General features: G+C 63.6%; 2 protein-coding genes across 4 annotated transcripts; one reads left to right on the top strand and one right to left on the bottom strand.

Moving 5' to 3' along the window:
• Positions 1-1,803: 1,803 nt before the first annotated feature.
• Positions 1,804-26,916, bottom strand: PYGM (glycogen phosphorylase, muscle associated). Of its 3 annotated transcripts, XM_065408717.1 has the most exons (20): positions 26,674-26,916; positions 24,173-24,274; positions 23,925-24,003; positions 10,974-11,077; positions 10,453-10,584; positions 9,695-9,806; positions 9,185-9,267; positions 8,445-8,588; positions 8,122-8,214; positions 7,824-7,970; positions 7,233-7,396; positions 6,352-6,466; positions 5,789-5,890; positions 5,518-5,665; positions 4,991-5,049; positions 4,746-4,887; positions 3,914-4,121; positions 3,264-3,398; positions 2,682-2,748; positions 1,804-1,976 (listed from the first exon to the last, which is right to left on the bottom strand). In XM_065408717.1, exons 1-20 carry the CDS (start codon positions 26,914-26,916, stop codon positions 1,824-1,826), a joined length of 2,532 nt encoding a protein of 843 aa, XP_065264789.1. In that variant the 3' UTR covers positions 1,804-1,823. The 3 variants fall into 3 exon arrangements, with proteins under 3 accessions (XP_065264789.1, XP_065264790.1, XP_065264791.1); XM_065408718.1 differs by lacking the exon at positions 24,173-24,274; XM_065408719.1 differs by lacking the exons at positions 23,925-24,003; positions 24,173-24,274 and having other exon boundaries at positions 10,974-10,994.
• On the top strand, positions 16,320-18,438 carry LOC135881037 (loricrin-like; the record flags this gene model as incomplete). Its single annotated transcript, XM_065407526.1, has 3 exons — positions 16,320-16,373; positions 17,716-17,913; positions 18,220-18,438. Coding segments are annotated over 3 exons (471 nt in total), but the record flags the coding sequence as incomplete, so codon positions are not given.
• Positions 26,917-27,340: the final 424 nt, after the last annotated feature.

Below are 27,340 nucleotides of genomic sequence, written 5' to 3'. Positions count from 1 at the left end.
TAGCACCCAGTCCCCTGCTCTAACCCACTAGGACCCCACTCCCTCCTGCCACTAGGAATCTCCTCCCCCCCGCTTGGGTGTTTGTGTTGGGGGAGCTATTTTTAGCACCAATTCCCCCTCCCTGGGTGGTAATGAGCAGCTGCTGTGGCCTGGGGGGGAGGGGGTTCACCCACTCTCCCATCTCCTCTCTAGGCCCCCCTCACTCACTCTTGTGACTAGCAGCTCTGGCAGGTGGGGCAGGCACTGGCCCAAGGTCAAGAGAAGGCTAGAGATACAACCCCCCCACCCCCCCCGGTTCTAACCCCCAATGCCCTCTCAGAGCGGGATAGAACCCAGGAGTCCTGGCTGCCAGCCCCCCTGCTCTAACCCCCTAGCCCCCACTGCCCTCCCAGAGCCGGATAGAACTCAGGAGGCACCAGGTGTGGACAGGTGCAGTGTTGGGGGCAAGACCCCAGTTTCTGGGTGAGGGCGGGGCGGGGAGGACCACGAGGGGGGAAAAAAGCAACACAGCCAGAGAGTGTTGAGTGTCATCTTTATTGCTGGCTCACAGCCCCAGACCCTCCACAGCTGGGGAGAGTGGGGGGTAGAGCAGCATACCCCCCAGCTCCTAGGACTTCCAGCCCAGTGTGGGCGGTGGCTGAGACACACACATATGGGGCTATCATTAAAATTACCAACAAATCCCCAGCCTGTTCCATTCCCCCTGTCCCACATTAAGAGTTGAAAGTCACAGGGTATTTGCACAGATTCCCTGCCATAAGTTATAAAGGACCCCTAAAAATAATAAACATAAATGCCCCCTAAACAGTCAGCAAGTACGTGGCAGGACGTATTCTGGGTTCTATTGGCTGTAGGATAGGAGTCTCATGGCCCAGGAAAAACAGTATTCACTGAGGTACAGCAATAGGGATGGAACCCAGGAGTCCTGACACCCACCCCCACCGGCTTCCCGCAAACCAGGAAGGAAAAAAACAACACACAGCGCTCCAAGTTGTAGCAATGGGCTATGTGGGGATTAGCACCAGGCACTGAGACCGCCTAAGGGGGAAATGCGGGGCGGGAGGACGGATGTATGAACAGAGATGTAAACTGGTGGGAGTGGGTGGAGTGACTCTGTTTATTTTAAAAGTCACCAGTGGGTGGGGACTGATCCCCCCAAATTTAAAACCACATCAGGGTAGCAGAGGCAGGGCACCCCACCCCGGATAATCACACACAAAGGGGGGGGTGGAGTGGGGTGCAAAAATGGTGCTCTAGAAAGAGGGTCACAGTGCTGGGGGCCTGTGAAGGACAACTCCCACGCCTCCCCTCCCTCCCCCTAGGGAACTGACACACCTTCTGCCTCGTTAGTAGATGGGGGACCATGGGATTTTAACCTACAGAACGGGTGTGCCCCAAAACATAGCTGGGTTTTCACCCCCTAAGTGGGTTGGGTGGGGGGTTATAATGGGGGGGAATTTCTCACCCTTAAATAAATAGCATGTTATGGGGGGGAGGGAGGGGGAAGTTAACCCCCCGCATCCCTTTTCTCTGGGTTTCTTCATCCCCCAACCCTATGGAATTGGGGGGGGTAAGAAGGAAGGGACAGGAATCCAAATGTCCCTTTGCTTATCCTCAGCTAGGCAGAGGCAGGAAGTAGTGGCCAGTTCTCCCTGGGTGGGGTGCAGGGGGGATCCCCCACACAGAAAGGGGGGGAAGATCCCCACACACAATGGGGGACATGCTGAGCATCTGGGGGAAGCCAGCGCAGTGTCTGTTGTTTGCTGGCACCCGGTGGCGCTTGGTTGGTGACGGGGGGCAGGGGCAGGCAGGCCTCAGGGGGGCTATTCACGGGGATCATCGGGCGCAGGGATTTTGTGGTGGGTGGGCTCGACACCCCAGATTTCACGGGCGTACTGCGCGATGGTGCGGTCGCTGGAGAACTTGCCCGAGGTGGCGATGTTTTTAATGACCTTCTTGGTCCATTCCTTGGTGTTCTGGGGAGAGAGACGCAGGTCAGTGGCAATCACACATGGACTGCTGGGGGATGGGGCCGGGGAGGCCAGATGGGATGGCTGGATGAGTGTCAATGGGGCGGGCCGGCCGTGCGTGGGATGGATAGAGGGACAGCGTGTAGCGGGGGGATGGATGGCTAGATAGAAGAGTGGGTATGGATAGATGAGTGTCTGCAGATGAGGGATGAGCGTGGGGATGGATGGATAGAAGAGGGTTGAGCGCAGGGATGGATGGGTGAATCCAAGTAACTACCACTGACTTTCATAACATTTGAACATCTTGAAATAAAGGTGAGTAGAAGGATGGACAGACAGACACACCCACCCACACACATCGCAGCCCCCCTGAGCTCCCCTTTACATACCTCTAGCATTGTGCCTGGTTCTCATCCCCTGGCCATCAGGACACCGCAGGGCTGAGCTTGATGGGTTTTGATCTTTCCATTTCTCCCTATGAAGTTCCATCCTGCCCCCTTTCCAGCCCCCTGCAGGGCTGCAGCTCTCACCTGAGCTGGTCAGTGTTTCTCGGGGATTGAGGGGCCTGGAACTGAGCCAGGATGCCCAGGAATAGAATCCAGGACTCCTGCCTGCCAGCCTGTCCCCCCGGCCACTCTAACCCACTAGACCCCACTCCCCTCCCAGTGCTGGGTGCAGTACCCCAGGGAGGCCACTAGGGTGCACACTCACCTTGTAGAGGGCGCTGACATTCTCCTGGCATTTGATGTAGGCTTCGTAATCCGCAAACACTTTGAACCTGAAGACGGAGGGGAAGCAGGAGGGTATCAGGCTGGGGGTCCTTGTGCATGCTGCCACCTGCTGCCCACAGACAGGATCGACACCTGGAGCCTCTCCCAAGAACATAGCCAACAGCAGACACCCAAAGCTCTGGGGAAACCCTTCCCCCAATGCCTCAGCTGCCCCTCACTATGAGTGCACTCGTGGAAACAGAACCCAGGAGTCCTGGCTCCCAGCTCCCCTTCCCATAATCCACTAGACGCCCATCCCCTCCCAGAGCTGGGGATAGAGCCAGTGCTTAATTTGTGCCAGGGCTTGCCAGGGCTGAGCTCCGGCACCTCTGGGCTGGATAGTTCCTAGCCCCGGCACCTCTGGGCTGGGCTGGGCAGGTCAGTTATGAAAGTGAAAAAATTGCTTGAGCCCCAGCACCTCTTTCCTTACAAATTAAGCACTAGATAGAGCCCCCTTCCTCCACCCCACACCAGGCATGGTTGCCTCTGTCCCTTATTCCCTCCCCCGAGTGCCTCCTCCCACCTGTCATTGTTCATCAGCATGTTGACAATGTCCTTGAAGAGCTGGGGCTGTTTGGGGGAGAAGAAGCCGCTGCTCAGCTGGTCGATCACCTGTCTGAGCTCCGGGATGCGGTCATAATAGTCCTTGGCACAGTAGCTGGAGGGGAGGTGAAGGGGGGCAGGTTACCTCAGGATCATGGCTCCACCCCAGCCCAGCGTGGCCTCAGGGGCTCCCCCCAAACCAGAAGCCCCCAGCCCCCAGAGGACTCCCCAAGCCCCCTGCCCAACCTGGCTCCCCCACCAGCCCCCAAGAGGGACCCCAGCAGCATGGGGAAGGCATGCTGAGGGAATGGGGGCAGGATCCCAACAGGAGGGCAGGCAAACAGTGTGAGGAGCCCAGGTGGGGGGGAAATTGGGAAGGGATCCTAGCAGGAGGGGAGGCAGGCAGCGTCGGGAGGGTCCTGGCAGCAGGTGATGGGTGCGAATCTGGCACTGGGTTGGGGGCACCATGGGTAGGAGATCCAGGCAGTGGAGGAGAAGATTCTGGCAGCTAGGTGTGGGGGGGGTGTAGAGAAGGTGGAGCAGGAATCCAGCGGCAGGGAAGGGGGCATGGGAGGGAGGCCTGGCAGAGGGGTTCCCTGCATGAGGGAGGGGCAGGGGTCCGGCCCCCACCCTTTCCTGTCCATCTCTTCCACGTCTTCCACCCGCATGCCGAAGATGAATATGTTCTCCTCGCCCGCCTCCTCTGCCATCTCCACGTTGGCGCCGTCCATGGTGCCAATGGTCAGCGCCCCATTCAGCATGAACTTCATGTTGCCGGTGCCCGAGGCCTCTGTGCCGGCCGTAGAGATCTGCTCGGACAGGTCGGCCGCTGGGATCACTGCGGGAGAGACGGGATCAGCGGTTTGGGGTGGGAGGTCTGAGGTCACCATGTGGGGTGAAAGGGCCCATTTGCCTGATCCGGGGCAATTGCGGGAGGTGTGGGGGTAAGTAATGTGGGTCAGAAGCTGCCATGTGGGCTAGACCCAGCCCTGAACCGGAGTGGAAGGGATGGAGGTCAGAGGAGGCTGCAAGGAGCAGACAGCCCCATTGGCCTGATTTGGGGTGGGAAATGGGAGTGCCAGAATGGGGGGGGGGAAGCCTGGAGAGCCAGGCCCCCCCACTTTTTATCAGCCATTAGGGTGAGCAACGGGGGGTGAGGGGCAGAGACGAGTGAGCAGGGGGTGTGGTCTTGGGGGGGGGAAGAGGCAGTGCAGGGGCAGGGTCTCAGGGGAAGCGGCGATATGGGGAGGGGCCTCAAGGAGAAGAGGCGGCATGGGGGGCAGAGCCACCCTTCGGGTGCCAATGGCCCTCCCCCAACTTTTAGGGACCTTCTGACCCCACTATTCTCCCACCAGGGGTGGCAGAAGTTGCCGTGTGGGGTAGATGGCCCTTAACCTGATCTGGGGCAGTGGTGGCAGGTTTGGGGGGAGGATAGCAGGGTCAGAGGTCACGGCCTCCCTACCCTTCTCAGCCAGGGAGACGCGGTAGTTCTCCAAGAAGATCATCTTGAGGCGGTCGCCAATGATGGGGTCGTTGTTGATGACGTCCCCGATTGCCGTGACCAGCTTAATGATCATCTTGGCTATGTGGTAGCCAGGGGCGGCCTGCGGGGGGACGGAGGGTGAGACTGCCGCTTAACCCCCACCCTCGCCTCCCACTAAGAGACAGCAGCACTGAGAGGGGTGGGCCTTGGCCCTCAGGTCTCACCTTGCCGCCGATCATGACAGTGCGTGGCACAAAATGCTGGTTGGGCTCCTTCTTGATCCCTGCAGGGGGACGGGGAGAGATGCAGGGTCAGGGCCAGTGTGCCAGGTAGCAGGGCCGGCAGCTGGCCAGTCCCTGGCCACCCCAGTGAGCGCAGCTGGCCTGGAGGTTGGCCTCATAGCTGGGAAGAGTCAGCAGACCGGCTCTGAAGGCCAGCAGCAGTGCAGCAGCTGCTCAAAGCCTTTGCCACTGGCAGTGATAACCCCTGCCTTGCCCAGGCCCTGCCCCCGCCTTGCCCCATTCCAGATGACCCAGTCCTGATCTCGACTCCGATTCCAGGCTGCCGACTCCTGCTGCAGCCCCTGGGCCTGACTCCTGTTCCAACTCTAGGTATGGCTGCCCATGTCCCGGTCACTGACAGCGCCACCAAAGAGGTGAGTGGATACTAGTGGTTAGAGCAGGGGGGCTGGCAGTCAGGACACCTGGGTTCTCCCTCTCACTGTGGCATGTGGCTGGGGGTCAGCACTCACGGTTGTAAAGGGTGATGACGTGGAGGCAGTTGAGCAGCTGCCTCTTGTACTCATGGATCCTTTTCACCTGCACGTCGAAGAGGGAGTTCGGGTTGATTTTCACCTTGTACTCCTTCTCCAGATAGGCAGCGAACTTCAACTTGTTCTCCTGGCGTGGGAGAGCAGAGATGGGAACCTAGGCCTTGCATCCCATCCCCCGCCCTGGGGCCAGATCACAGCCGGTGCCCCCTAGAGGGAAGAGGTCCTGGGTTCCATTTCCCCACCCCAGTACCTGTTTAATTTTGGCAACATCCCGGATAAATCCCTCATCGTCCACGTAGGCCAGAAGCTTTTTCAGATGGTCAAGGTCAGAGATGTATTCGTCCCCAATACGCTGGGGAAAGAGGAGGGTCAGAGCCAGGCCTGGCACAGGAGAGTAGGCAGGCACCTCCTCGCTCTGCCCTTCCAGGGCCAAGGTAGAGGAGAGGGGTCCAACCTATGAATGCCTCCACATCCCTGCATGGCAGCCTGCCCCCCAACGCCTGTCTGTATCTAGCATCCCCCCACCCCATAGAGCCCCCCCATCTCGGAATGGTCACCCCCCATGACTGTGTATAGCATCCCCTCACCCCACAGAGCCCCCTATCTTCACATGGCAGCCTGCCCCCCAACTCTCCCCTCCCTGTCTGTCAACCCCACAATCACTTAATGGTGCCCCCCAAAGATCCCGCACTTATCTGTCTGCCTTGTGCATCCTCCAACCACCACCCCCCCCGCCGCATCCCCATCCCTGCATATCACCACCTAGGATCCTTCCCCCAGGGACCCCGCAGGCTCCCCCCTCGCTGCACTCACCTCAGCAATGACCTCAGCAAGCCCTGGGTTGCACAGAACCAGCCAGCGCCGAGGTGTGATCCCATTGGTTTTGTTCTGGAATTTGTGCGGCTCAAGCTCATAGAAATCCTTGAAGCTGGAGGGTGGGGGAGAGAAGGGGAACGAAACAGGCAATAAATGAATGAGACGACCAAGGAGGGAAAGAATCAAAGCAGGACCAAAAACAAACTAGAGGGCAAAAGGGCAAAGGAGAGGGAAGAGAAAGGAAGAATGTGTGAGCGAACAAACGCAAGAATTGATGAGAAAGAAAAGAAGGGAAAGAAAGGATGAAGAGAAGAGTGAATGAATCAGGGGAAATGAAGGGAAGAGAACAAAAGAGGAAAGAAGAGAATAAAAGAACAAAAAGGGAAATAAATTAGGAAAAAATGAAGGTCTGAGAAACAAAGAGAAAAAGAGGGAAAAGAATGAATGAAACAGGAAAAATACAGAGGGGCAAAAGTGGAGAAAAAATAAGGGAACGAACAGAAAAAGAAGGACAAAAAGAATGAAATATATAGAAAAACAGGAACAGAACAGAAAGAAGCGAATGAATGAAAACGAAAAAGAGGGTAAGATACAATGAAATAGGAAGGAACAAGAGAAGAGAAAGATAAAGGAATGAAGAGAATGAATGAAAAAGGGAAAGGGGAAAAAATCAAAGGAACGAGAGAAGAGGGGGGAAAAAGAGGGAAGAATGAAATGGGAAAAAATGCAGGATGGAAAAGAGAACCGAGCGGATGAAAGAGGAAAGGAATGAACAGGAAGAGAAGGAATGGGAGTAGCGGGGGAGTGACGGACAGTGAGGTGCAGGGGAGTGTAAGGACAGTAAGGGGGCAGAGCATGGCAAGGGGCAGGGCACATACACAGACTTCTTGATTATGTCGGAGTGGATGCGGGCGACCCCGTTGATGGCATGGGAGCCCACGATGCATAGGTGAGCCATATTGATCCTCTTGATGCCGCTCTCCTCCACCAAGGACATGCGCCGCAGCCGGTCGAAGTCCCCGGGGAACAAGGCTTTGACTTTCTGGGGGGGGAGGGAATGGCAGAATCCGGATGGAGCAGGCACCCCCAGAGAGAAGCTCCGCAACTGAGCCCCCCTAGGAGGAAAATGGGGGGTCCCCACTGTCCTAGCCCCAGGACACTCATCCCCTCAACACTCACCCTGCCCCACAGTGGGAGCCAATCCCAAATGCCCGTGGTTCCCTCCCAAGCCAAATTTGGTTCCTCACCCCCTCCCTAACCTCACCCCAGCAAGAGCACATTTGAATCAGCTGCAGAGCCAGGGAAAAGACCCCGGAGTCCTGACAGCACCACGCAGCTCTAAACCACTAGACCCCACTACCCTCCCAGAGCTGGGGACAGAACCCAGGAGCCCTAGTTCCTGCCACGTATGGAGGGAAATAGACTTCTCCACTGGATTAACCCCATCCCATCCTGGGGGTGGAGCTTACATCAAGGAATCTCTGGTTAATTTCATAGATGATCTCCAGGTGCCGGGGCAGGAGGGTTTCCAAGAGCTGGACGGGCCAGCGCTCCAGGGCCTCAGGCAGCACCGTGTGGTTGGTGTAGGCGCAGGTCCGCACCGTGATGTCCCAGGCCTGGGAGAGAGACAGCACGTGAGGATCCCCAGCACAGCACTGAGATGCAGCAACCTCTGGGTGGGACATGGGGGCTGTTCAACAGAAGAATGACGACACCTGCTTCCTACAGCACAGGGCCCCCGACATCACACGTACACACACCCCTTACCTTGTCCCAGTCCACTTTCTCGATATCAACCAGCACCCTCATGAGCTCAGGGATGGCCAGGGAGGGGTGAGTGTCATTCAGCTGGATAGCGACCTACAGGAGAGGGGCAGAACTCAGACCACCAATGACAGAGGATGTATGAGCTTATCCGTGAGAGGCCAGGGCTGGAGTAGCTGGGAGCTCCTGCCACAGCCAGCTCCTGCCCTCCTCCCCACAGCGCCCCCTGCTGGGAGAGGCCAGGGCTGGAGTAGCTTGGAGTGCCCTGCACAGCCGGCGCTCCTGCCTTGCTCCCTACAGCGCCCCCTGCTGGGAGAGGCCGGTACCTTGTCAGGGAAGGCATCAAAGGAGGTGCGGACGGGGTCCCGGCTGCCAAACTTGGAGGATTTGAAGCGGCGGATGATGTCCTGCAGGGTGGCCGCCACCGTGAAGTACTCCTGCTTCAGACGCAGCTCCTTGCCCTCGAAGAACTGCAGGGAGGAGGGACAGGTGAGGATGGGGCATTCACCAACCCACTCCAGGCCTGTACAATCCCAACCGCAGAATGGACCAGTGGCTTCAGATGCAGTATGGGCTCTCTCCAGCCCCTGCTCACAGCATAGGGAAAGTAGTGGCAGACCTGGGAATGTAACCCAGGAGTCCTGGCTCCCTGCTCTAACCACTACATCCCCCTCCCCTCCCAGAGCAGGGGATGAAACCCAGGAGTCCTGACTCCCAGCCTCCCCAAGCAGTAGACAGGAGGTGTCTCACGCTCCCACATGGCTGCAGAGACCTCGAAGGGGGTAACACTTGGGACACATAATGGGGGCAGGGATCTGGGGGCAGAGGGAAATCCCAGATTTGCCCAAAGGTGAACACTCCTGGCTAGTGAGATTTAGACCCACCTGACCCCCTGGGCCCTATCACTGCTGCCGGAACCGGGGGCTGGGTGTGGAAGCAGAACACCCCCATATATACAATGTATAATCCACACCCCAGGTCTAACAGGTTCCTTAAAGGGCCAGCTCACCCCAGGAAACCCTGCAGTGGATGCAGGGAGCACTGGAGTGGGCGGGGGGCTACTCACGTTGTCATTGGGGTACAGCACCCGAGAAATGTTCTCGGCCAAGTTCCTGTCCAGCACGGCTTGGATGTAACCACCAACGTTAACTGAGGGGGGAAAGAGAGAACGGGGCCTTAGTTCACAAAGGGATCCTTCGCCAGGTGCTGAGGTGCAGCCACTTCTGGGGTGGGAGCTGTTTATACAGGGATCCCTTGCCCAGTGCTGAAATGCAGCCACTTCTGGGGTGGGGCGCACAGGGGCTTTTTGTACAGGGATCCTTTACCCAGCAGCTCTGGAGCCAGCTCCAGGTTGGGACCTGGGAGGGGCTGTTTATACAGGGATCCTTCATTGTGGGGCATTGGGGTCAGCAGGGGAGGGGAGGTTGCCTCCTACTGAGCCCCCATCCCCGGTTATCAGTAGCTGTCTCCCAGCCCTGCTCAGCAGAGGGGGTCTGACGCCTGGCCCTTGGCTGCTGCGATGAATCCAGCAGAGACACAGACCCTAGCCCGGCCTGAGGGGCCCCCCTTCACTCACAGTCTTTGAGGTTGAACTCGTTGGGGGCCCGGGCGGACCAGAGGCGCATGGTGTTGACAGTGTTGTTGCGGTAACCAGGTACGGGTGTATCGTAGGGAAGAGCCAGGATCACCTGCCAAAGGACAGCAGGGTTAGTGCCAGCCACGGCACCCCAGTGAGCACGAAGAGCAGAGAGCCCAACCCCAGCCTTTCCCAGAAGGCCATTCGACCTCGCATCCCATAATACCCTCCCCTCCCCCTTTTTACAGGTGGGGAAACTGAAGAACAAACAGGGGAACTGAATCCCCCAGCGAATCAGGGAGAGGACCCAGGTGTCCTGGCTCCCTGCGCACATACTCCCAGGCTGCTGAGTGTGCTGACACACTCGTGCAATGGACCTGTGCTTCTGGGCAATCGCACATGCATGGAGGCACTGTGCAAAGGTACATGTAAGCACGCACAGGCCACTGGTGCACAGGGATCTCACACTTGCATGGAAATGCCCACTTGTGCGCTTGCAAACGCACACACTCAGGCATACCTACACACTTGCACTACTATGTGCAAAGGCCTGTGAATGCACCTCTCCCCCATTAATACGGCTTGTGCACCAACGGCCCTGCATGTGAATGTACACTCCCGCACACCCAAGGACGCACAGTCACCACTCACTTATGCAGGGGTACATGCATGGCTGCCAGGCCCTCACATACAGATACACTCACAGCCTCGCTTGTGCAAATGCACACTCACAACTCACTCAGGCCTCCCGGACTCACCTGCGTGTCGACCCATTTGGTGCCGTCGGGCCCGTGGTCCACGCGCCCATAGAAGTGCACTGGGATCATGTACTCGGGCCGGGCCTTCTCCCAGGGGTTGCCATAGCGCAGCCAATCATCAGCCTCCTCCACCTGCCGAGGGAGGGCAGGAGGAGGAGGGGTTAGTGCCATCCTGCTCCCCGCTCCCCCCCCCCCCCCCCGACTGGGATCCCTTCACATACACACCCAGGGCGTCCCACTTACCCAACACCCCATCTCCTGCTGCGATCACCTGTGCCCCACAGCCCCTGCTGCCTCCCCACCCAGGACACCCCACACTGGCCCCTGGGCAACCTCTCTTCCAGGCCTCTCCTGCCCCAAACTGGTGGCAAATCGTGGGCCTCTTCTACCCGACACTGCCCCCCCCCCAGACACACATCCAGTCCCCCAACACACATCCCATCCTCCCAGTGCCCTGCCTGCTCCCCTGGGGGAAAGGAGCCCCCGTCCCAGCCCCCCGCGCTGTGGGGGGTGCCACCCACCTGCCAGCCCCCAGAGATCTTCTGGTTGAAGATGCCAAACTCATAGCGGATGCCGTAGCCGTAGGCGGCCAGTCCCAGGGTGGCCATGGAGTCCAGGAAACAGGCTGAGGGGGAAAAGGGGGGCAGGGGTTGGGCATTACAGCCAGATCAAGGGGAAAGGGGGGGTACCGCAGTAACAGCCAGGCCAGGGGGGCAGGAAAATGGATAGGGATGGGGGGCAGGTAGAGGAGATGTGGAAGAGGGAAGGGGGACAGGTAGTGGGGTCACAGTGATGGGGTGGGAAATGGAGGAGGGGGCAGGCGTGGAATGACTGTGATGCGGGTGAGGGAGGGGTCAGGCAGTGGGGTTACAGTGATGGGGGTGGGTTGCCTGGCACGGTGCCTGGGGCAGGTGCTCACGTGGGTGCAGATGCTGAATGGGGCCCTTGGATTCCTTTCTTCCTCGACTGCTGGGCAGAGCCATGGGTCTGGGGGGGCAGTGTCAGGGGACAGTGTCTGGGAGGCTAGGTGTGTGTCTGGGTAGGCAGTGTCGAGTGTTGTCTTGGGGAGCCGGGGGGCTGGGGTGTGTCGGGGGGGCAGTGTCAGGAGTTGTTATGTCTGGGGGGGCAGTGTTGGGGGTTCATGTGTGTGTCTGGGTGGGCAATGTTGGGGGTCCATGTGTGTGTCTGTGAGGGGGCAGTGTTAGGGGTGGTTATGTCTGGGGGGGCAGTGTTGGGGGGGCTGGGCGTGTGTCTGGGTGAGGGCAGTGTCGGGGGTTATGTCATGTCTTGGGGGTCGGGGGTCTGGATGTTTGTGTCTGGGGGGCACTGTGTTTGGGGGCTGGGTGTGCGTCTGTGAGGGGGCAGTGTTGGGCGTTGTTATGTCTGGGGAGGCAGTGTCAAGGGGCTGGGTGTGTTTCTGTAGGCAGTGTTGGGGGTCCATGTGTGTGTCTGGGTGGGCAGTGTCGGGGGGCTGGGTGTGTGTCTGGGTGGGGGCAGTGTTGGGGGTTATGTCTTGGGGGGCCAGAGGGTTGAGTGTGTGTCTGTGAGGGGGCAGTGTTAGGGGTGGTTACGTCTGGGGCGGCAGTGTCAGGAGGCTTTGTGTGTGTCTGTGAGGGGTCAGTGTGGGAGGTTGTTCTGTCTCGGGGGGCAGTGTCGGGGACCATGTGTGTGTCTGGGGAGGAGTGTTGGGGGCTGGGTGTGTGTCTGGGGAGGAGGGTCGGGGGACTGTGTGTCGGACGTTTTGTCTGGGGGGAGCATTGGGGTGCCAGGTGTGTGTCTGTGGGGGCAACGTGGGAGGTTGTTTTGTCTGTGGGTGAGTGTCAGGAGGCCGGGTGTGTGTCTGGGGGGGGGCAGTTTTGGGGGGGCCGGGTGTGTGTCTGGGGGGGGGAGTGTCGGGGGCTGGGCGTGTCGGGGGGTCGGGTGTGTGTCTGGGGGGGAGTGTCGGGGGGCTGGGTGTGTGCTGGGAGGGAGTGTCGGGGGGCCGGGTGTGTGTCAGGGGGCCGGGTGTGTATCTGGGGGGAGCGTTGGGGGGCTCGGTGTGTCGGGGGGGCTGGCTGTGTGTCGGGAAGGAGTGTCAGGAGGGAGTGTCGGGGGGCCGGGTGTGTGTCAGAAGGGAGTGTCAGGAGGGAGTGTCGGGGGGCCGGGTGTGTGTCAGGAGGGAGTGTCGGGGGGCCGGGTGTGTGTCTGGGGGGGAGTGCTGGGGGCCAGGTGTCGGGAGGCAGTGTCGAGGGGTTGGGTGTGTCAGGGGGGTCGGGTGTGTGTCTGGGGGGCTAGTGTCAGGAGGGAGTGTCGGGGGGCCGGGTGTATGTCTGGGGGGGAGCTTTGAGGGGGCTGGGTGTGTGTCGGGAGGAAGTGTCAGGGGCCGGGTGTGTGTCTGGGGGGGGAGTGTCAGGGGACTGGGTGTGTGTCAGGAGGGAGTGTCGGGGGGCTGGGAGTGTCAGGGGGCCAGGTGTGTGTCGGGAGGGAGTGTCGGAGGGGCAGGTGTGTCAGGGGGCTGGGTGTGTGTCAGGAGGGAGTGTCGGGGGGCTGGGTGTGTCAGGGGGTCAGGTGTGTGTCTGGCGGGGAGTGTCATGGGGCTGGGTGTGTCAGAGGGCTGGGTGTGTCTCAGGGGGTAGTGTCAGGAGGGAGTCTCGGGGGGTTGGGTGTGTGTCTGGGGGGGGAGTGTCAGGGGGCTGGGTGTGTGTTTGGGGGGGAGTGTCGGGGGGCTGGGTGTGTCGGGGGGGTCAGGTGTGTGTCTGGGGGGGAGTGTCAGGGGGCTGGGTGTGTATCTGGGGGGAGTGTCGGGGGGCTGGGTGTGTCAGGGGGCTGGGTGTGTGTCTGGGGGGGAGTGTCGGGGGGTCGGGTGTGTGTCAGGAGGGAGTGTCGGGGGGTCGGGTGTGTGTCGGGAGGGAGGGAGTGTCGAGGGGCTGGGTGTGTCAGGGGGGGAGTGTCAGGGGGCCAGGTAGGTGTCTGGGAGGGGGAGTGTTGGGGGGCCGGGTGTGTGTCGGAAGGAAGTGTCAGGGGGCCGGGAGTGTGTCTCGGGGGGAGTTTCAGGGGGCTGGGTGTGTGTCGAGAGGGAGTGTCAGGGGGCCGGGTGTGTGTCGGGAGGGAGTGTCAGGGGGCTGGGTGTGTGTCGGGAGGGAGGGAGTGTCGAGGGGCTAGGTGTGTCAGGGGGCTGGGTTTGTGTCAGGAGGGAGTGTCAGGGGGCCGGGTGTGTGTCTGGGGGGGGGAGTGTCGGGGGGCTGGGAGTGTCAGGGGGCTGGCTGTGTGTCGGGAGCGAGTGTCAGGGGGCCGGGTGAGTGTCGGGAGCGAGTGTCGGAGGGACGGGTGTGTGTTGGGAGGGAGTGTCGGAGGGATGGGTGTGTGTTGGGAGGGAGGGAGTGTCGACGGGCTGGGTGTGTCAGGGGGCTGGGTGTGTGTCAGGAGGGAGTGTCAGGAGGGAGTGTCGGGGGGCCAGGTGTGTGTCTGGGGGGGAGTGTCGGGGGGCTGGGTGTGTGTTTGGGGGGGAGTGTCGGGGGGCTGGGTGTGTCGGGGGGGTCAGGTGTGTGTCTGGGGGGGAGTGTCAGGGGGCTGGGTGTGTGTCTGGGGGGGAGTGTCGGGGGGTCGGGTGTGTGTCAGGAGGGAGTGTCGGGGGGTCGGGTGTGTGTCGGGAGGGAGGGAGTGTCGAGGGGCTGGGTGTGTCAGGGGGGGAGTGTCAGGGGGCCAGGTAGGTGTCTGGGAGGGGGAGTGTTGGGGGGCCGGGTGTGTGTCGGAAGGAAGTGTCAGGGGGCCGGTAGTGTGTCTCGGGGGGAGTTTCAGGGGGCTGGGTGTGTGTCGAGAGGGAGTGTCAGGGGGCCGGGTGTGTGTCGGGAGGGAGTGTCAGGGGGCCGGGTGTGTGTCGGGAGGGAGGGAGTGTCGAGGGGCTAAGTTTGTCAGGGGGCTGGGTTTGTGTCAGGAGGGAGTGTCAGGGGGCCGGGTGTGTGTCTGGGGGGGAGTGTCGGGGGGCTGGGTGTGTGTTTGGGGGGGAGTGTCGGGGGGCTGGGTGTGTCGGGGGGGTCAGGTGTGTGTCTGGGGGGGAGTGTCAGGGGGCTGGGTGTGTATCTGGGGGGAGTGTCGGGGGGCTGGGTGTGTCAGGGGGCTGGGTGTGTGTCTGGGGGGGAGTGTCGGGGGGTCGGGTGTGTGTCAGGAGGGAGTGTCGGGGGGTCGGGTGTGTGTCGGGAGGGAGGGAGTGTCGAGGGGCTGGGTGTGTCAGGGGGGGAGTGTCAGGGGGCCAGGTAGGTGTCTGGGAGGGGGAGTGTTGGGGGGCCGGGTGTGTGTCGGAAGGAAGTGTCAGGGGGCCGGGAGTGTGTCTCGGGGGGAGTTTCAGGGGGCTGGGTGTGTGTCGAGAGGGAGTGTCAGGGGGCCGGGTGTGTGTCGGGAGGGAGTGTCAGGGGGCCGGGTGTGTGTCGGGAGGGAGGGAGTGTCGAGGGGCTAGGTGTGTCAGGGGGCTGGGTTTGTGTCAGGAGGGAGTGTCAGGGGGCCGGGTGTGTGTCTGGGGGGGGGAGTGTCGGGGGGCTGGGAGTGTCAGGGGGCTGGCTGTGTGTCGGGAGCGAGTGTCAGGGGGCCGGGTGAGTGTCGGCAGCGAGTGTCAGAGGGACGGGTGTGTGTTGGGAGGGAGTGTCGGAGGGATGGGTGTGTGTTGGGAGGGAGGGAGTGTCGACGGGCTGGGTGTGTCAGGGGGCTGGGTGTGTGTCAGGAGGGAGTGTCAGGAGGGAGTGTCGGGGGGCTGGGTGTGTGTCAGGAGGGAGTGTCGGGGGGCCAGGTGTGTGTCTGGGGGGGAGTGTCGGGAAGGAGTGTCGGGGGGGTCGGGTGTCTGTCGGGAGGGAGTGTCCGAGGGGCGGGTGTGTATCAGGAGGGAGGGAGTGTTGAGGGGCTGGGTGTGTGTCTGGGGGGGGGAGTGTCAGGGGGCTGGGTGTGTGTCGGAAGGGCTGGGTGTGTTGGGGGGCTGGGTGTGTGTCGGGAAGGAGTCTCAGGAGGGAGTGTCGGGTGGCTGGGTGTGTGTCTGGGGAGGAGTGTCGGGGGGCTGGGTGTGTGTCAGGAGGGAGTCTCAGGAGGGAGTGTCGGGGGGCTGGGTGTGTGTCTGGGGAGGAGTGTCGGGGGGCTGGGTGTGTGTCGGCAGGGAGTGTCAGGGGGCCAGGAGTGTGTCTGGGGGGGAGTGCTGGGGGCCGGGTGTCGGGAGGCAGTGTCGAGGGGCTGGGTCTGTCAGGGGGTCGGGTGTGTGTCGGGGGGGGGAGTGTCAGGAGGGAGTGTCGGGGGGCTGGGAGTGTCAGGGGGCTGGCTGTGTGTCGGGAGCGAGTGTCAGGGTGCCGGGTGAGTGTCGGGAGGGAGTGTCGGAGGGGCGGGTGTGTGTCGGAGGGGCGGCTGTGTGTCGGGAGGGAGGGAGTGTCGACAGGCTGGGTGTGTCAGGGGGCTGGGTGTGTGCCAGGAGGGAGTGTCAGGAGCGAGTGTCGGGGGGTCAGGTGTGTGTCTGGGGGGGAGTGTCGGGGGGGCTGGGTGTGTGTCTGGGGGGGGGAGTGTCAGAGGGCTGGGCGTGTGTCAGGGGGGGAGTGTCGGGGGGTCGGGTGTGTGTCAGGAGGGAGTGTCGGGGGGTCGGGTGTGTGTCAGGAGGGAGGGAGTGTCGAGGGGCTGGGTGTGTCAGGGGGTCGGGTGTGTGTCTGGGGGGGAGTGTCAGGGGGCCAGGTATGTGTCTGGGGGGGAGTTTTTTGGAGCCGGGTGTGTGTCTGGGGGAGGAGTGTTGGGGGGCTGGGTGTGTGTCTGGGGGGGAGTGTCGGAGGGGCGGGTGTGTGTCGGGAGGGAGGGAGTGTCCAGGGGCTGGGTGTGTCAGGGGGCTGGGTGTGTGTCTGGGGGGGGGGGCGTGTCAGGTGGCCGGGTGTGTGTCTGGGGGGAGGAGTGTCAGGAGGGAGTGTCGGGGGGCCGGGTGTGTGTCTGGGGGGGAGTGTCAGGAGGGAGTGTCGGGGGGCTGGGTGTGTGTCTGGGGGGGGAGTTTTGGGGGGCAGGGTGTGTGTCGGGAGGAAGTGTCAGGGGTCCGGGTGTGTGTCTCAGGGGGAGTTTCAGGGGGCTGGGTGTGTGTCAGGAGGGAGTGTCGGGGGGCTGGGAGTGTCAGGGGTCTGGCTGTGTGTCGGGAAGGAGTGTCAGGGGGCCGGGTGTGTGTCGGGAGGGAGTGTCGGAGGGGCGGGTGTGTGTCGGGAGGGAGTGTCGGAGGGGCGGGTGTGTGTCGGGAGGGAGGGAGTGTCGGAGGGGCGGGTGTGTGTCTGGGGGGGGAGTTTTGGGGGGCCGGGTGTGTGTCGGGAGGAAGTGTCAGGGGGCCGGGTGTGTGTCTGGGGGGGAGTGTCGGGGGGCTGGTGTGTCGGGGGGCTGGTGTGTGTCGGGAGGGAGTGTCAGGGGGCCAGGTGTGTGTCTGGGGGGGGGAGTGCTGGGGGCCGAGTGTCGGGAGGCAGTGTCGAGGGGCTGGGTGTGTCAGGGAGTCGGGTGTGTGTCTGGGGGAGAGTGTCAAGAGGGAGTGTCGGGGGGTCGGGTGTGTGTCGGGAGGGAGGGAGTGTCGAGGGGCTGGGTGTGTCAGGGGGTCGGGTGTGTGTCTGGGGGGGAGTGTCAGGGGGCCAGGTATGTGTCTGGGGGGGGGAGTGTTGGGGGGCCGGGTGTGTGTCGGAAGGAAGTGTCGGGGGGCTGGGTGTGTGTCTGGGGGGGAGTTTTGGGGGACTGGGTGTGTGTCGAGAGGAAGTGTCAGGGGGCCGGGAGTGTGTCTCGGGGGGAGTTTCAGGGGGCTGGGTGTGTGTCGAGAGGAAGTGTCAGGGGGCCGGGTGTGTGTCTCGGGGGGAGTTTCAGGGGGCTGGGTGTGTGTCAGGAGGGAGTGTCAGGGGGCCGGGTGTGTGTCGGGAGGGAGTGTAAGGGGGCCGGGTGTGTGTCGGGAGGGAGGGAGTGTCGAGGGGCTAGGTGTGTCAGGGGGCTGCGTTTGTGTCAGGAGGGAGTGTCAGGGGGCCGGGTGTGTGTCTGGGGGGGGGGGGAGTGTCGGGGGGCTGGGAGTGTCAGGGGGCTGGCTGTGTGTCGGGAGCGAGTGTCAGGGGGCCAGGTGAGTGTCGGGAGGGAGTGTCGGAGGGACGGGTGTGTGTTGGGAGGGAGTGTCGGAGGGATGGGTGTGTGTTGGGAGGGAGGGAGTGTCGACGGGCTGGGTGTGTCAGGGGGCTGGGTGTGTGTCAGGAGGGAGTGTCGGGGGGCTGGGTGTGTGTCAGGAGGGAGTGTCGGGGGGCCGGGTGTGTGTCAGGGGGCCAGGTGTGTGTCGGGGGGGAGCGTTGGGGGGCTCGGTGTGTCGTGGGGGCTGGCTGTGTGTCGGGAAGGAGTGTCAGGAGGGAGTGTCGGGGGGCCGGGTGTGTGTCAGAAGGGAGTGTCAGGAGGGAGTGTCGGGGGGCCGGGTGTGTGTCAGGAGGGAGTGTCAGGAGGGAGTGTCGGGGGGCCGGGTGTGTGTCAGGAGTGAGTGTCAGGGGGCAGGGTGTGTGTCTGGGGGGGAGTGCTGGGGGCCAGGTGTCGGGAGGCAGTGTCGAGGGGCTGGGTGTGTCAGGGGGGTCGGGTGTGTGTCTGGGGGGCTAGTGTCAGGAGGGAGTGTCGGGGGGCCGGGTGTATGTCTGGGGTGGAGCTTTGAGGGGGCTGGGTGTGTGTCGGGAGGAAGTGTCAGGGGCCGGGTGTGTGTCTGGGGGGGGAGTGTCAGGGGACTGGGTGTGTGTCAGGAGGGAGTGTCGGGGGGCTGGGAGTGTCAGGGGGCCAGGTGTGTGTCGGGAGGGAGTGTCGGAGGGGCGGGTGTGTCAGGGGGCTGGGTGTGTGTCAGGAGGGAGTGTCAGGAGGGAGTGTCGGGGGGCTGGGTGTGTGTCAGGAGGGAGTGTCGGGGGGCCAGGTGTGTGTCTGGGGGGGAGTGTCGGGAAGGAGTGTCGGGGGGGTCGGGTGTCTGTCGGGAGGGAGTGTCCGAGGGGCGGGTGTGTATCAGGAGGGAGGGAGTGTTGAGGGGCTGGGTGTGTGTCTGGGGGGGGGGAGTGTCAGGGGGCTGGGTGTGTCGGAAGGGCTGGGTGTGTTGGGGGGCTGGGTGTGTGTCGGGAAGGAGTCTCAGGAGGGAGTGTCGGGTGGCTGGGTGTGTGTCTGGGGAGGAGTGTCGGGGGGCTGGGTGTGTGTCTGGGGAGGAGTGTCGGGGGGCTGGGTGTGTGTCGGCAGGGAGTGTCAGGGGGCCAGGAGTGTGTCTGGGGGGGAGTGCTGGGGGCCGGGTGTCGGGAGGCAGTGTCGAGGGGCTGGGTCTGTCAGGGGGTCGGGTGTGTGTCGGGGGGGGGGAGTGTCAGGAGGGAGTGTCGGGGGGCTGGGAGTGTCAGGGGGCTGGCTGTGTGTCGGGAGCGAGTGTCAGGGTGCCGGGTGAGTGTCGGGAGGGAGTGTCGGAGGGGCGGGTGTGTGTCGGAGGGGCGGCTGTGTGTCGGGAGGGAGGGAGTGTCGACAGGCTGGGTGTGTCAGGGGGCTGGGTGTGTGCCAGGAGGGAGTGTCAGGAGCGAGTGTCGGGGGGTCAGGTGTGTGTCTGGGGGGGAGTGTCGGGGGGCTGGGTGTGTGTCTGGGGGGGGGGAGTGTCAGAGGGCTGGGCGTGTGTCAGGGGGGGAGTGTCGGGGGGTCGGGTGTGTGTCAGGAGGGAGTGTCGGGGGGTCGGGTGTGTGTCAGGAGGGAGGGAGTGTCGAGGGGCTGGGTGTGTCAGGGGGTCGGGTGTGTGTCTGGGGGGGAGTGTCAGGGGGCCAGGTATGTGTCTGGGGGGGAGTTTTTTGGAGCCGGGTGTGTGTCTGGGGGAGGAGTGTTGGGGGGCTGGGTGTGTGTCTGGGGGGGAGTGTCGGAGGGGCGGGTGTGTGTCGGGAGGGAGGGAGTGTCCAGGGGCTGGGTGTGTCAGGGGGCTGGGTGTGTGTCTGGGGGGGGGGGCGTGTCAGGTGGCCGGGTGTGTGTCTGGGGGGAGGAGTGTCAGGAGGGAGTGTCGGGGGGCCGGGTGTGTGTCTGGGGGGGAGTGTCAGGAGGGAGTGTCGGGGGGCCGGGTGTATGTCTGGGGGGGAGCTTTGAGGGGGCTGGGTGTGTGTCGGGAGGAAGTGTCAGGGGCCGGGTGTGTGTCTGGGGGGGGAGTGTCAGGGGACTGGGTGTGTGTCAGGAGGGAGTGTCGGGGGGCTGGGAGTGTCAGGGGGCCAGGTGTGTGTCGGGAGGGAGTGTCGGAGGGGCGGGTGTGTCAGGGGGCTGGGTGTGTGTCAGGAGGGAGTGTCAGGAGGGAGTGTCGGGGGGCTGGGTGTGTCAGGGGGTCAGGTGTGTGTCTGGGGGGGAGTGTCATGGGGCTGGGTGTGTCAGGGGGCTGGGTGTGTCTCAGGGGGTAGTGTCAGGAGGGAGTCTCGGGGGGTTGGGTGTGTGTCTGGGGGGGAGTGTCAGGGGGCTGGGTGTGTGTTTGGGGGGGAGTGTCGGGGGGCTGGGTGTGTCGGGGGGGTCAGGTGTGTGTCTGGGGGGGAGTGTCAGGGGGCTGGGTGTGTATCTGGGGGGAGTGTCGGGGGGCTGGGTGTGTCAGGGGGCTGGGTGTGTGTTTGGGGGGGAGTGTCGGGGGGCTGGGTGTGTCTGGGGGTCGGGTGTGTGTCTGGGGGGGAGTGTTGGGGGGTCGGGTGTGTGTCAGGAGGGAGTGTCGGGGGGTCGGGTGTGTGTCAGGAGGGAGGGAGTGTCGAGGGGCTGGGTGTGTCAGGGGGTCGGGTGTGTGTCCGGGGGGAGAGTGTCAGGGGGCCAGGTATGTGTCTGGGGGGGAGTTTTTTGGAGCCGGGTGTGTGTCTGGGGGAGGAGTGTTGGGGGGCTGGGTGTGTGTCTGGGGGGGAGTGTCGGAGGGGCGGGTGTGTGTCGGGAGGGAGGGAGGGAATGTCCAGGGGCTGGGTGTGTCAGGGGGCTGGGTGTGTGTCTGGGGGGGGGGGGAGTGTCAGGTGGCCGGGTGTGTGTCTTGGGGGAGGAGTGTCAGGAGGGAGTGTCGGGGGGCCGGGTGTGTGTCTGGGGGGGGAGTTTTGGGGGGCAGGGTGTGTGTCTGGGGGGGAGTGTCGGGGGGCTGGTGTGTCGGGGGGCTGGGTGTGTGTCAGGAGGGAGGGTCAGGGGGCCGGGTGTGTGTCTCAGGGGGCTGGGTGTGTGTCAGGAGGGAGTGTCGGGGGGCTGGGAGTGTCAGGGGTCTGGCTGTGTGTCGGGAAGGAGTGTCAGGGGGCCGGGTGTGTGTCGGGAGGGAGTGTCGGAGGGGCGGGTGTGTGTCGGCAGGGAGTGTCGGAGGGGCGGGGGTGTGTCGGGAGGGAGGGAGTGTCGAGGGGCTGGGTGTGTCAGGGGGCTGGGTGTGTGTCTGGGGGGGGGAGTGTCGGGGGGCCGGGTGTGTGTCTGGGGGGGAGTGTCGGGGGGCTGGTGTGTCGGGGGGCTGGGTGTGTGTCAGGAGGGAGGGTCAGGGGGCCGGGTGTGTGTCTGGGGGGGGGAGTGCTGGGGGCCGAGTGTCGGGAGGCAGTGTCGAGGGGCTGGGTGTGTCAGGGAGTCGGGTGTGTGTCTGGGGGAGAGTGTCAGGAGGGAGTGTCGGGGGGCCGGGTGCGTGTCTGTGGGGGAGTTTTGGGGGGCCGGGTGTGTGTCGGGAGGAAGTGTCAGGGGGCCGGGTGTGTGTCGGGAGGGAGTGTCGGAAGGGCGAGTGTGTGTCGGGAGGGAGGGAATGTCGAGGGGCGAGTGTGTGTCGGGAGGGAGTGTCGGGGGGCTGGGTGTTTCGGGGGGTCAGGTGTGTGTCTGGGGGGGAGTGTCAGGGGGCTGGGTGTGTCAGTGGGGCTGGGTGTGTGTCTGGGGGGGAGTTTCAGGGGGCTGGGTGTGTGTCAGGAGGGAGTGTCAGGGGGCCGGGTGTGTGTCTGGGAGGGGAGTTTCAGGGGGCTGGGTGTGTGTCAGGAGGGAGTGTCGGGGGGCTGGGAGTGTCAGGGGGCTGGGAATGTGTCGGGAGCGAGTGTCGGGGGCTGGGTGAGTGTCGGGAGGGAGTGTCAGGGGGCTGGGAATGTGTCTGGAGCGAGTGTCGGGGGCTGGGTGAGTGTCGGGAGGGAGTGTCAGGGGACCGGGTGTGTGTCGGGAGGGAGTGTCGGAGGGGCGGGTGTGTGTCGGGAGGGAGTGTCGGAGGGGCGGGTGTGTGTCGGGAGGGAGGGAGTGTCGACGGGCTGGGTGTGTCAGGGGGCTGGGTGTGTGCCAGGAGGGAGTGTCAGGAGGGAGTGTCGGGGGGCCAGGTGTGTGTCTGGGGGGGAGTGTCGGGGGGCTGGGTGTGTGTCTGGGGGGGAGTGTCAGAGAGCTGGGCGTGTGTCTGGGGGGGGGGAGTGTCAGAGGGCTGGGCGTGTGTCTGGGGGGGAGTGTCGGGGTGTCGGGTGTGTGTCAGGAGGGAGTGTCGGGGGGTCGGGTGTGTGTCAGGAGGGAGGGAGTGTCGAGGGGCTGGGTGTGTGTCAGGGGGTCGGGTGTGTGTCTGGGGGGGAGTGTCAGGGGGCCAGGTATGTGTCTGGGGGGGAGTTTTTTGGAGCCGGGTGTGTGTCTGGGGGAGGAGTGTTGGGGGGCTGGGTGTGTGTCTGGGGGGGAGTGTCGGAGGGGCGGGTGTGTGTCGGGAGGGAGGGAGTGTCCAGGGACTGGGTGTGTCAGGGGGCTGGGTGTGTGTCTGGGGGGGGGGAGTGTCAGGTGGCCGGGTGTGTGTCTGGGGGGAGGAGTGTCAGGAGGGAGTGTCGGGGGGCCGGGTGTGTGTCTGGGGGGGGAGTGTCAGGAGGGAGTGTCGGGGGGCCGGGTGTGTGTCTGGGGGGGGAGTTTTGGGGGTCTGGGTGTGTGTCTGGAGGAAGTGTCAGGGGTCCGGGTGTGTGTCTCAGGCGGAGTTTCAGGGGGCTGGGTGTGTGTCAGGAGGGAGTGTCGGGGGGCTGGGAGTGTCAGGAGTCTGGCTGTGTGTCGGGAAGGAGTGTCAGGGGGCCGGGTGTGTGTCGGGAGGGAGTGTCGGAGGGGCGGGTGTGTGTCGGGAGGGAGTGTCGGAGGGGCGGGTGTGTGTCGGGAGGGAGGGAGTGTCGACGGGCTGGGTGTGTCAGGGGGCTGGGTGTGTGCCAGGAGGGAGTGTCAGGAGGGAGTGTCGGGGGGCCAGGTGTGTGTCTGGGGGGGAGTGTCGGGGGGCTGGGTGTGTGTCTGGGGGGGAGTGTCAGAGAGCTGGGCGTGTGTCTGGGGGGGGGGAGTGTCAGAGGGCTGGGCGTGTGTCTGGGGGGGAGTGTCGGGGTGTCGGGTGTGTGTCAGGAGGGAGTGTCGGGGGGTCGGGTGTGTGTCAGGAGGGAGGGAGTGTCGAGGGGCTGGGTGTGTGTCAGGGGGTCGGGTGTGTGTCTGGGGGGGAGTGTCAGGGGGCCAGGTATGTGTCTGGGGGGGAGTTTTTTGGAGCCGGGTGTGTGTCTGGGGGAGGAGTGTTGGGGGGCTGGGTGTGTGTCTGGGGGGGAGTGTCGGAGGGGCGGGTGTGTGTCGGGAGGGAGGGAGTGTCCAGGGACTGGGTGTGTCAGGGGGCTGGGTGTGTGTCTGGGGGGGGGGAGTGTCAGGTGGCCGGGTGTGTGTCTGGGGGGAGGAGTGTCAGGAGGGAGTGTCGGGGGGCCGGGTGTGTGTCTGGGGGGGGAGTGTCAGGAGGGAGTGTCGGGGGGCCGGGTGTGTGTCTGGGGGGGGGAGTTTTGGGGGTCTGGGTGTGTGTCTGGAGGAAGTGTCAGGGGTCCGGGTGTGTGTCTCAGGCGGAGTTTCAGGGGGCTGGGTGTGTGTCAGGAGGGAGTGTCGGGGGGCTGGGAGTGTCAGGAGTCTGGCTGTGTGTCGGGAAGGAGTGTCAGGGGGCCGGGTGTGTGTCGGGAGGGAGTGTCGGAGGGGCGGGTGTGTGTCGGGAGGGAGGGAGTGTCGGAGGGGCGGGTGTGTGTCGGGAGGGAGGGAGTGTCGAGGGGCTGGGTGTGTTAGGGGGCTGGGTGTGTGTCTCGGGGGGGGAGTGTCCCTCCCGACACACACCCGGCCACCTGACACTCCCCCCCCCCAGACACTCCCCAGTTTTGGGAGGCTGGGTGTGTGTCAGGAGGGAGTGTCGGGGGACTGGGTGTGTCGGGAGTCAGGTGTGTGTCTGGGGGGGGGAGTGTCAGGGGGCTGGGTGTGTGTCTGGGGGGGAGTTTTGGGGGGCTGGGTGTGTGTCTGGGGGGAGTGTCAGGAGGGAGTGTCGGGGGCTGGGTGTGTCGGGGGGTCAGGTGTGTGTCTGGGGGGGGAGTGTCACGGGGCTGGGTGTGTGTCTGGGGGGGGGGTTTGGGGGGCTGAGTGTTTGTCAGGAGGTAGTGTCAGGAGGGAGTGTCGGGGGGCCGGGTGTGTGTCCTGGGGGGGGGGTTGGGCGGGAGTTTTGTGGGTCCTGCAGTGTGTTGGGGGACCTCTCCTGTCCCTGGGCACAGAGGGCAGTTGGGCTCCGTGTCTGCCAAGCTGGCTCCCCTCACCTGCCAGGCGCCCCAAGCCCCCATTCCCCAGCCCAGCGTCCTCCTCGATCTCCTGCAGCTCCTCCATGTCCAGGCCCAGCTGTAGGGGGAGGAAAAAGGGGGCGTTAGGGAAGAGTAGCCAGTCCCCTCTCGTCCACGCCATCCCCTCCCCCCGCCCCCCCCATCACTGCCTCTCCCTGCTCCAGCCCCTCTCCTCCCTGATCCCCCTACCTCCCCCACCTGCCCCCGGCCGGCCGGCGCTGGGGTACCTGGTAGGTGGCCTCGTCGCAGGCATTCTGCAGCCCCAGGTTCACCATGGTGTTCTGCAGGGTGCGGCCCATGTAGAACTCCAGCGACAGGTAATAGATGCGCTGCAGAGAGAGGGGGCAGAGACGGGGCGGGGGAGGGTTGGGGAGCCCGTCAGCTCCACCCCCAGGAAACAGGCCCCATGCCCCATTCCCTGGCCCACTAAGTACACTAGTTGCCCCACCCTGGGGCTGGACTGGAGTCAGCGTCCCCTAGAGGAGAAACACTCCATATCCCATTTACCACCCTACTTGGGCAGGACACTCTATGGGGGGCAGAGGGGGGCAGGTGGGGTGTGTGTGCGTGTGACTGGCTGCTGGGGCTCATAGATCAAGCCCCTGCTGCTGAATACAACAGGCCATTCAAAGGCACTCATTGCCCAGCTAACCTTTGGGGGAGGGAGGGCGGGCACCCATCTCGGGTATGCAGCCGCTGCCCCTATCCTGTGTCCCAGCCCCCCCTGCACCAGTCCCCCACCCCACGGGCTGACACAGGCTCTTTCCCAGATTAAATGGCAAAAGTCAACAGCAAATGTCAGGCTGGGCTAAATTTAACCAGACTGTGCCCCATCCCAGGATGCTGAGATAGGATCAGAACCAGGGGTCTTGAGAGCTGGGATTCCTCCCCCACCCCCCACTACCTGTCACTTCTTGTGAGAGGCCCTGTGTACCACTGCCTGCTCCCCAAGCCAGCCAGTCCCCCTGCCCTGGTGCTGGATCACAGCTAGCGCCCCCTAGAGGGGAAAGACCCTGTTTCCCATCGCCTGCTTCCTTCATCCTTCAAACGTGTTCCCCCCAAACCTACTGCCCTCTAATCCTAAACCTCTCCCCCAATCCTAGCTCCCCCCTTGCAGGTCCCCCTATCTCCCAGCATGCCAGGCGGCACCACTAACTCTTCATATCTGCCCATACTGGCTCAAATGTCCAGCCACTGCTACCTTTGTGTCCGTCCCCGTCCCCCCCCCGAACAGGAAGGGGATTAATGACCTGCAATCCCCTCATACTGCCCCATCCCCCACTGTGATTCTCCAGCCCAGGTGCTCAGCCCCCAGTGCGGGTCTCTGAGAGGCAGTTTGTGCTGACTCCTTGACTCACACACACCCAGGACTTGGGGGCTAGCCAGGGATTGGGGGAGGGCGGCTGGGAGGGGTGAATCACGGCCGAGGCGCTCTCAGAGAGGCGTGGGGGCCTGGGGAGGGAAAGAACGAGGGGCGATGGGACAGGAGGACACTGTGGAAGAGCGGCCGAGATAAATTGGGGACAGAAAACCTGGGGGGGAGCAACGAGCAAAGGGCTTAAGGGTGATGTGGGGGAAGAGGGGAAGGGCAGGAGCAGCAGAGGGAGTGGGGGAAGGGCAGGAGCAGAGGCGGCTGGGGGAGGGCAAGTGGGTCTGGGGTCCCACCTGGGTCTCTGGAGGAACCGCCCCATGAGTTACACCTTCCCTCTGCCAACTTCTGGGGGGGACCAGGCTCAGATGGTGACCCATCCCTGCCCCAAGGAAGGAAGCCTACTGGCTCTGCTCAGTTCCCACTGACACCCACAACTAGCCAGGGGTGCTGTCCTGTGAACCACCAGGCATTGGGCCGCATGGGCCTGAGGGGAGCCGAGGAAGGAGAGTACTGGTCTGGATGGGCCTGTGGGTCTGATCCGAAGCCCTTCAGCGCCAATAGCCCAGGCCTTTACTCCCTGAGCTGAAGGGTCTGGGGCAGCTGGTGGCAACAGTCCAGCTGGTATTTATACCCTCTGTGGAGCACACGCCAAGCTGGCCTGGCACTGGAGTCTGGCTCCCAGGTGTCAACAGAAGGCTAGAGCTTGGCTCACATATGGGAGGGGGGTTTTGGTTTGTGAGCCATCCACTGCCCACGTCCCCATTGCCCTAGAACAAGGGGCCTGTCCAACAGCCAGACACCCCTGGCCACGCTATTCCCAGCAGCAGCTCTGACCTGCCCTGGTAGCCCCTCCGCTGTCTGCTCCCCCCTGCCCCAGACATGCCCTGCCCCAACGTCCCTCAACTTTGTCCCCTCCCCTGCCTCTCTGCCCTTTTCCTGGTGGTCCCACTGGCTGCAGACCCTGCTCGGGTGCCCCCCTGCTTCCGACCCTTCTGGCACTTCTCCCGCCTAATCCTTTGCCCCTCGCATTCCCTGCCCCTTGGAATCTCTCACATAGCGCTGCTACTGTGCCCAGATCCTTCTCCCGGTTGGGGCTCCCTGGCAGCCCCTCCCCAGTGCCCTTCCCCTGGCTCAGCTGTTGGGTGTTATCCCTCCCTGCCCCTGGGCGCCCCTGAGCACTCCCACCTCCCCAACACACAGCCAGCCGGTACCCCCTCTCCAGAGTACCCCAGTACTCTCCCCTAGCCCTGCACACACACACCCGGCACCCCCTCTCCACTGCGCCCATGGGCATCCCTCCATTCTGCCGTACCCCTTTTCAGGGCGCCCTTCTCCAACGCGCCCCCGTGCGCTCACCTTGGGGTCCTTCTCGTAGTAGTACTGCTGGGTGCGGATCCACCTGCCCACCAGGTGGTCGCGCACCGTGTGCGCCAGGGCGAAGTAGTAGTCGCGGGGGGTGGCCACGTTCCGATCCTTCACCAGCGTGAAGTGCAGATGCCGGTTGAAGTTCTTCTTGAGGTCGGAGACATTCTCCACCCCGGCGAGACCCCGCACGCTAATCTGCTTCCTTTTCTCATAATCCGACAGCGGCAGAGACATCCTGCAGCCTCCGGCAGGGCCCTGGCTAGTCTGTGCGCTCAGCGGGGGCTTTCACGCGGGGGGACACAGGCCCTGGCACTGCGGCACCAGGGAGCCGGGCGAGCAGGAGCTGCCAGGAGGGACACCAAGGAGCCTGGATCTCTGCTCTGCCCAGCCCGCTCGCTGCAGCAATGCGTCCTAAGCCCCTCCCCTCATGTATTATTAACCTAACCAGATTGGTGCATTATTCATGAGCCCCTCCTCCAGGCCGGGAGGGAGCGGGGGAGGCCCTCGCCCCGCCTCCTGGCTCATGAGGCTCCTCCCCTTGGTTTATCAATTATTCCTCTGATCCCGCCGACACCTCTCTGGGAATCCCCCTTCGCTGGGGGCCCTCTTGGCTGAAGAGTTGTAGAGGTGAAAACAACAGAGGGCAGAGCCCGTGCTA

This window comes from Emys orbicularis, chromosome 7 (genome assembly GCF_028017835.1).
Source record: "Emys orbicularis isolate rEmyOrb1 chromosome 7, rEmyOrb1.hap1, whole genome shotgun sequence".
NCBI classification, from domain to species: Eukaryota; Metazoa; Chordata; order Testudines; family Emydidae; genus Emys; species Emys orbicularis.
Note: the sequence above shows the minus strand (reverse complement) of the source record. Positions and strands in the feature narration are given on the sequence as shown.